The sequence below is a fragment of the Pyxicephalus adspersus genome, chromosome 10 (genome assembly GCF_032062135.1).
Source record: "Pyxicephalus adspersus chromosome 10, UCB_Pads_2.0, whole genome shotgun sequence".
NCBI classification, from domain to species: domain Eukaryota; kingdom Metazoa; phylum Chordata; class Amphibia; order Anura; family Pyxicephalidae; genus Pyxicephalus; species Pyxicephalus adspersus.
Window position 1 is genome coordinate 5,241,755 of NC_092867.1, and position 8,405 is coordinate 5,250,159.

Sequence of the window (8,405 nt, forward strand, 5' to 3'; positions counted from 1 at the left end):
TCAAATAATTTGAATATTCATATAATATATATATAATTATATATATATTTTTTTATATATTATATGCTACCGTACACTTATATTACGTTTTAATATTTTTTTATTTTGTTTTTTTTACAGATGTGTTTTTTTATTTAACGTTTTAATATAGAATTTATTACATTTTTTAAATATCGGTGAGTTATGCCTAAGAATTACAGCCTACAATGTAAAATAAATATCCATGCAAAAAAAAAATCAGGCTCATGATGTCAGCTGATGACATCACAGGTTGACACTCACCTTGCTTGGAAGGAATAACAGCAACTCCCAGCATCCCTTGCACTTGCTGGATGATACAGACGGGGTAACTCCTCCATCCTGAGCATAGATGCAATGGTCATGCTATGGTCAGTCTACCTACTCTAGTGTTGGAGAGCTTTTATAAATCAGCCCCTCATGACATTCTGTTGTTCTACCCATTTCCCGTGAGCCCAGGCTGTCTTCTACAACCTCCTACAAGGGGCCCCATAAGCATACAGGGTGTGCCTAGTCCTGGAGGAATAAGGGGAGCCCCCTGTGATGTCACTGGGTATAGAAGACTGCAGGGAAAAGTCATGTGATGGGGCTTTTCTGTAAAAATAGAGGAAGGGGGCAAATACACCAGAGTTCTTCTTTAAAAACAATCTATTCCTGGTGCTGTATACACATTTCTGTAAATTTTCCAGATTTTAGCTGAAATTTCAGGGAAATTAGGATTTCCGGCATCACTCACATCGATGTATAATTGCGGCTGTTGTGAGATCTGCGGCAGGTGATGGGGGCTGCGGAGGGTTGTTGAAAGAGATCCCGCCACATTTTCCTCCTTCCTATGTTGGTGTCACCCATGGAATATTGTTACAAGCTCAGGAAATGCTTAGTGTGAGATCATACTGCAGAAAACCTCCAGCTCCATTTTTTTTTCTAACTTGCAAAAATTAAAAATATTTGTAGCAAAAATGTCAAAATGATTCCAATTCAAGGCAGAAAATACATAAAAATTCACTTTTTAGTTTTTTTTATATATATATTAATAGCTACTTACCCCTCCTCTTAGATTGTAAGCTCTTCTGGCCAGGGTCCTCTCCTCCTCCTGTGTCATTTGCAACCCTATTTAATGTACAGCACTGTGTAATATGTTGGAGCTATAAAAATACTGTAAAATAATAATAAGACAGCAGAGCAGTCAGGGTCACTGCAAAGGTGAAATATGGAACAACAGAGCTCACTGAGTAACAGAGCCATTGTGTCTGCAGGAAAGACTACATCTCCCAGAATCCTCCAGGGCTCGGCTCTTATTGCTGACGTCACAGGTGTGCTGCTACCAGGAAAAGGCATGGCTGCTGCAGAGAAGGCAGGAAGATTGCTCTCTCTCAATGGGCTCTTCCCTATCCACAAACCCAAAGGGCCCACATCGGCCCAGAGCCTGAATGAGCTGAAGAGGAAGCTGCTAGGAGGTAGGGGGATGGGTAACATCTGTATATAGATATCAATGTATATGTGTTCCATCACCCCAGAACCTAATACCATTCATTGTCAGTGGCACTAGAACACCCAGCAATGCCCTGCTGTACATTGCAAACTACATCTGGCCAAAAGGTGCTGCATGGACTCCCCACATGTCAGTGCATGATATAATGTATGTGAATGTCCTTTCATTTTACAAAAAGTCCTTTCTGCACTCCTTTTGGTGGAATCCTGAGCCTGTTTACCCGCTGTGTCCATTAGGGGGAGCTCCCATCATCCCTGTGCTGGGTTCCTGGGCCTGTATACCCATTGTGTCCATTAGGGGGAGCATCCCTGTGCTGGGTTCCTGGGCCTGTATACCCATTGTGTCCATTAGGGGGAGCGCCCACCATCCCTGTGCTGGGTTCCTGGGCCTGTATACCCACTGTGTCCTTTAGGGGGAGCTCCCACCATCCTGGTGGTGGGTTCCTGGGCCTGTATTCCCACTGTGTCTATTAGGGGCAGCTCCCATCATCCCTTTGCTGGGTTCCTAGGTCTGCATCCTCGCTATGTCCATTAGGGGGAGCTCCCGCCATCTTTGTGACAGATCACAGTCACAAGGATCACAGAATGGCTCCCCCTTGTGTAATGATTGGGTCCTACTGGTGATCTGTGATTGGACTGTCAGCTATTCTGGATGTCAGTTGTCATGCTAATCCTTGGGGTTCTCCTCTCTTTAATTTTCAGAGGCTGGGCTAAAGGAATATGGGAAGAGGAGGAGGCAGACGCTGAAGATTGGACATGGAGGAACCCTGGACTGCTCTGCCTCCGGCGTGCTGGGTGAGTGTCTGTGGGGTGGGTTTTTATATGTGCAGGGGCAGGGTTATATATGAGCTGGGTCAGTACAGGACCCTTGTGGGTGGGCTTTGAATTTTTATACATGACATTATATTAGGAAGCTCGGAATTCTTTGATGGCTGACCTAGGCTGTAGCGTCTTCTTGTGTTCTGTGTGTATGGAGGGTGATTGGTGGCTTCCGCTGAATCTCTGAATCTCTCTCTGCAGTGGTTGGCATTGGAGATGGGACCAAGATGTTGGGCACCATGCTGGGGGGGAGCAAGGTAAGTGTACCTGTCATATTATTCCTTCCCTCATTACTTAGCAAATTGCTGACCCAGAAAAAGCATGCAGCTAGTGAAACAAATCCCCCAGTGCTGAATGCTTGTTACAGGTTGTTTCTTTAAAGCAAAATCTCATTGCACTTCTGTCCTTAGGTGTGGCAGCTGCATTTGTTTTCTTTTTCAGGATTGTCTTTTATTATCAACTTGTGATCCTGCCAATAACATACTTCCTGTCTTAGTGTAACATCTCTCATTCACTGTACTGTAACTACAGAGGAGTTGTCACCCTAGTACATGACTTCATTAACACCCCCCCATCCCTATAACATGGGGCATATATTGTGATTCCGAAAGACGCCATGCCTGGTTGATCTGTGTGAATTGTAAAGACAGGTCCACCTAAAGCATGAATCTGTTAATTCTAAGTGGCGGTCTGTGTGGATTTTACCCCCCGTCCGACTTTCGTTCCCCATCTAACCCCCTCCCCTTTAATCCACTTCGGCTCTCTGTAAAAAAGAAAGTTCTGGTGGCCCCCTAGTGGTTGAGTCACAGAAATGCAGAGCCGGATAATGGGAAGGAGGGAGAAATATGCAGCAGCCTACGCACTGGGGGCCCAGATATATTTAAACAACTTGCATGCAGTGCAGACCTGTGCAGGGTAATTCTTGCCTGCCAGTTCTATTTCTTGGTGACCCCACCCACATTATATACCAATCCCCCCCCCCCCCCACATGATCGCAATGAGATTGTACAGCCAGGGCAGAAGGTGAGCTATAATGGGTCTCATCAGTGCTGGTAAGTGGCCACGGTATGAAGCTGCACCCAGATTGGTTGTGGCTGCAGGATCCTGACCCCTGTGACTTCCTGAGCGTTCTCTCCTCTTCTCTATATAGAAATACACGGCGATCGGTGAGCTGGGGAAGGGCACCGACACTCTGGACGCCTTGGGGGCCGTGACAGAGGAGAAGCCGTATGGTATGTAGACCAATCCTCAAAACCTCATTAAAACCAGAACACCTTCATGCCATTAATTAAATCTGCAGCTTTCAACAGACACCAGAGTGCAGATCTGACTTAGACAGCAGGGGGCGCTCTGACTCAATCTGATTGAGCAGAATAGTGGGGATCATGTGGATGGGAAGGGGACAGAGACAATGAATTGATTAATCAAAGACCTTGATGTCTGACCATAGACACATCAGATGTGCATTGAAAAATTATTAGTAGAAGAAATCTCATACCAACTGTGAAGCATGGTGGTGGCGGGGAAATATTTCCTTAATTCCATCATATGATCTGTAATGAAGATCTTTTGTTAAGGTAATGAACTTGTACTTATAGTTGTTCATTGTTTCCCTTACATGCAGATCACATCACCAGAGAGGACCTGGAGAAGGCGCTGAAGAGCTTCACAGGGGACATCATGCAAGTCCCCCCGCTGTACGTCCAGGGATTGGGTTGGTCATTATCCAGGGTCTGGGGCAGGATAACGGCACCTGGGCCCCTTATAGCAGCATGTGGGGTATAGGGTAATGGTTAGTTTGCCCCCCCCCCCCTTCATAATTTGGTGGTGCAGATTTATAACTTTTTCTTTTGCAGTTTCTCAGCCCTGAAGAAGGACGGGAAGAGACTCTCCTGCCTGGTCAGAGAAGGGGTAGAGGTGGAGGAAAAGCCCGCCAGGCCGGTCACTGTCTACGGAATGACCCTAACAGACTTCCAGCCCCCTCTGTTCACCCTCGGTAAGCTCCCCATTATGGATAACAATGCCCTTTGCTGCCCTCCAGTGGCGAGTGTTTGTCTTGCTTCTTCCTCGTTGTGTTTTTATTGATTACGTTTTCCCCAAAACAGAACGGCCGCCTGATGCTGAGTGCATTTATCTGACCCCCCCCTGCTGCAACCCTTCCCAAGTTCTAGTTGAGATCTGCAGCAGATTACAATTTTTGCGTGAATTGTCAGTTTTTATTTCTTTTTGCTTGCAGCAAATCACTCTAAGTCTCATTTTCCTTGCAGCGCTGTCTGTGCAGAGGAATTGGTGCAGAACAGAGCTGTCCGCGGCACGCCGTTATCTCAGCTTCTGAATGCAACTCTGCATGGATGGTGCCGCCTTCCCCGCACACATCCACCGATACATAAAACAAGTGGATGGATGTTGTCAGATGGTTCTCTCTTTTTTTTCTATACCTAAAACAATCCGCTGAAGCCTAAATGTGGGGGGGGGTCAAAGTGACAGCTACGAGGAGCATCTAGCACCCCCTGCTGGAGAATTGCATTGCCTTTTAGTTGCCGAGCTGGGTCTTTACCTGACCCAGTAACACACTTCCTGCACTCGGGTGACAACACTCGCTGTGCTGTTTCTATAGAGGAGAAATGTTGTCACCATAGGCCAGGAAGTGTTAGGACTACACAACACCTTAGCATATGACAGAGGTGTCCTGTAGTCCTGATTGTTCTCAGATAACAAAGCATTTCCATCAATCGATGGCGGTCAGTGTTATTATAACATTGATCGTTTTCCCTGTAGAACATTTCACATGCAGATAAATGAATTATTCAGTCACCGAGTGATTCTCTGTATTATCCCTATTTAATGTACAGCGCTCTGTAATATGTTGGCGCTATATAAATCCTGTTTAATAATAATAATCATTTCTGATATTCTACTCTCTTCTCTCCCTTTGCAGACATTGAATGCGGCGGTGGCTTCTATGTCCGCAGCTTGGTCAGAGACATCGGGAAAGGTGAGTGTTTTAAAGAGGAACCCCGGCTCAAACAAGTGAAGGCACATAAAGAACCAGAAGGGGGCGACCATGTTATTCTGAGTCCTGCAGCTGCTCATTAATAATGTCATGTGATTACCAGCAGGGGGGGCTATGAATAGTCACCGCTCTATGGAGGGAGTGTCGGTGCTCAGCTCCTCCTGTAGTCCTCAGTGCTTGAAATATGTTACTTATAGCCCTGGGGCCAGACCCTGCCCTAACAATTTGATGCAGCAGATATTCATAAAAAAAAAAACTTTTATTGCGCTGTTATAACGAGGTCAGCGCTTGTCATGCGGTGTCACAGAGGAGGAATATTGATTTTTTTTTTCTCTCTCGGCGGATGTTCCTGTTTTGTCTTCCCAGCTTCTGGTCGCCATTGACCCCCTGACCCAGATATTTACCCCCCGCTGCTGCGGCGCCTCTTGGAATACACGTGGCGGGAGAATCATGTGTCTTGTGCTCTTGCTTGTCTCTGATTCAGCCGCCATCTAAAAGACAGAAATCAATGCAGCTCTATGCAATCAATATAAAAATACCAGAATTTGTCTTCTTGCTGCTCCTGTACAGCTCAGACTGGGAAAGGGAGAAGCAACACAAGGAACCAATCACTTGTACTCCTCTATAGTGGGCTGCTATGCTGATAGGAGGAGATAGTGGGGGGGATGAGCTCATCACTCCATCACTGTCCAATCACAGGCTGGGGGAGGGACTGAACCAAAGCAGTGAAAAATGAGATCTGACCGGTCTGCTTGGCAGCATTGGGGTGCAAGGGTGACAACGCTGCCACCTAATGGACACTGTGTTGTCACCCTATGAAAAGTGAAAGTGACATCGTGCGGTTTAATTGCATTTCTTTAATTTCAGGAACATTTAAAACAACCTTTTTTGGTTTAATGTTGCGGTTCAGAAACAAGTGTACCTGGCATATTTTTTTTTTTATCAGTTGCATTATGCATGCTGGGAGTTGTAGTCCCCAAAGGCTGCAGTTACAGGAGGATTTGATTTTTCTTTCACCCTCGCCCGCTATCTGGGCATTAACAGATAAACCCCCTCCCCCCCCCCACGCCAGTCTGTAATCCCGCATTAGCACACCCCTGCCCGGTTCATCGGGATCATTTTTAGTGGGTAATTCCCCAGACTCGGATCATGTCACATGGTTTGTGGTTTTCAATGCTGTTTTTTCTTCTTCCAGCTTTGTCGAGTTGTGCCAGCGTGAAGGAGCTGACCCGCACCAAGCAAGGTCCGTTCACACTGGAGGATCACGCCCTGGGAGAGGACAGCTGGAACATTGAACGGGTCGCCCAGTCCCTGCAGGAATATTCACACCTCCTGCAGGGGGAGCCAGAGGCCAAACGCCTTAAGACAGAGGAGAGCCAGCAGAAGAAAGACGGGGAGTGACTGTGAAAGGCGCGGCGTTGGGTGGGCGCTTTAAATGCCATGTGAGCTGAAAATCCGTGAAGATGAGAGCTTGGAATGTGGCCACGCCATGCGCTTCGTCTTCCGGAGAATCAGATTGCTGACATCGGCGTCTGTAGCTGCGGCACCGGGGGGAAGCCGTTGTGCTGGGTGAAGATGCCAGGGCTCCATAGGCATCCAATGCAATAATTTAAAATGATGCAACCAGGCTAACACATTTCCTGGCCTTAGCCATAGCAAGGGTGCCAGGGAAAATCAATGCCGCCTAATGCTGAACTGGCAAACAGAAGCCCCCCCCAACACCAATGGATTTATTATGACATAACCCCCCTCCCACTGGCTAAGCTTCAAATCCTGCGAGAATGCATTATATCTATTGCACGGGTGGGATTTCAAGCTTTCAGCTGTGGCCGGTGGTGCAGTGACACGTTTAGAAGTCTGGGCCCAATTAAAATGCTTCGGCCTTTCTGGGTGACCGGTTTTGTGCCATTTATGTTGGGAGGGGGGGGGTGTCCGGCAGCTGGCATTCCTTATGCAATGAAAGCCTCCCCCTCACAATAGATTGTAAGCTCCTCTGAAAGATGGCGACATGACCACGGAGTCTGTACAGCGCTACGGAATATGTCGGTGCTATATAATACATATGGTACCAGCAAGTGGCAGAGTTGTGTTATGGAGGTTCTGTAATGCTGTCCGATGTTTTTTAGCTTTTATTTACCCATTAGATTATTTTCTTTTATTATATTTCCAAATAAAAGAAAAAATAAATAATCTGTGTCCTGATTTTTCCATTGCCCCCCAAATGTAAAACTTCCACACATACAATGCAATCATCAAACACGGGGGAAGGTAAATCATTTCTGAATTGTGGGTGGAGAATAACGGTACCTGAGCACCCTATGACGTGAATGCTACGCAAATTGGGGGGGGGGGGGGGTTGAGGTCAGAGTGGATCCAGCCTTAAAAAATATGACATACACTTGGCTTTTGTGTCATTTCTCATCTTCCTAGTGTACCATCATTCACCTCCACCCTTTGATGCCCTCCCCCTCATACTAAGGGCATCTGGATTCATTCCACCCTATATAATAATCCCATAATTGTGTTCACACTTTAAACTGAAAATAAACCCACACTTTTCACCACCATAGGGGTAATACCTCACATTGGACTCTATAAATAATTCCCCTGTCAACTCATCTGAAATTTTTTGAGAAGAGTTCCAAACTCTTCTTATTAAATCCTATTAAAACAATGACTCCTGCCACCTAGTGGCCGCTTGTTAAAGTGCACAGCTGTCACAATAGGAAATGCTATATGTATAAATGAAAGTTATGAGTGAATTGATGGGAATAATTTATAGTGAATTATAAGGACAGAGAACTTAGATGACAGAAAAAGCCGTCCACATCCTGTCAGCCCAGGTGAGCACTTTCACCTTATGGTATCACTGTGTGAAAGTGTTGGTGCTTCCTAATCTCCAGGCTTTGTAAAGAAGGCTCTGGGAGTGAAATGGTTAAACACCCTGATTTCATTCCCCATATTCAGAACATTTCCAGGTCCGGTCACATTCACCTGCACAGCATCTCCAAAATCTGCCCCTACCTGTCCCCAGAGACCCCCAAACTCCTTGTACACGCTCTTA

General features: G+C 46.2%; 1 protein-coding gene across 1 annotated transcript; it reads left to right on the forward strand.

Annotated features, from left to right (window-relative positions):
- The first annotated feature begins 1,333 nt into the window (after positions 1-1,333).
- Positions 1,334-7,531, forward strand: TRUB1 (TruB pseudouridine synthase family member 1). The gene is made up of 8 exons (XM_072424353.1): positions 1,334-1,475; positions 2,212-2,304; positions 2,530-2,585; positions 3,479-3,560; positions 3,953-4,025; positions 4,185-4,324; positions 5,267-5,323; positions 6,537-7,531. The coding sequence occupies exons 1-8, from the start codon at positions 1,355-1,357 to the stop codon at positions 6,740-6,742; spliced, it is 828 nt and encodes a 275-aa protein (XP_072280454.1). The 5' UTR covers positions 1,334-1,354; the 3' UTR covers positions 6,743-7,531.
- Positions 7,532-8,405: the final 874 nt, after the last annotated feature.

Coding starts and splice junctions, on each gene's coding strand:
- TRUB1 (XM_072424353.1), top strand. CDS start 1,355: ATGGCTGCTGCAGAGAAGGCAGGAAGATTGCTCTCTCTCAATGGGCTC. Junction 2,305..2,529: donor CTCTGCCTCCGGCGTGCTGG/GTGAGTGTCTGT, acceptor CTCTCTCTGCAG/TGGTTGGCATTGGAGATGGG. Junction 4,026..4,184: donor ATCATGCAAGTCCCCCCGCT/GTACGTCCAGGG, acceptor TTTCTTTTGCAG/TTTCTCAGCCCTGAAGAAGG.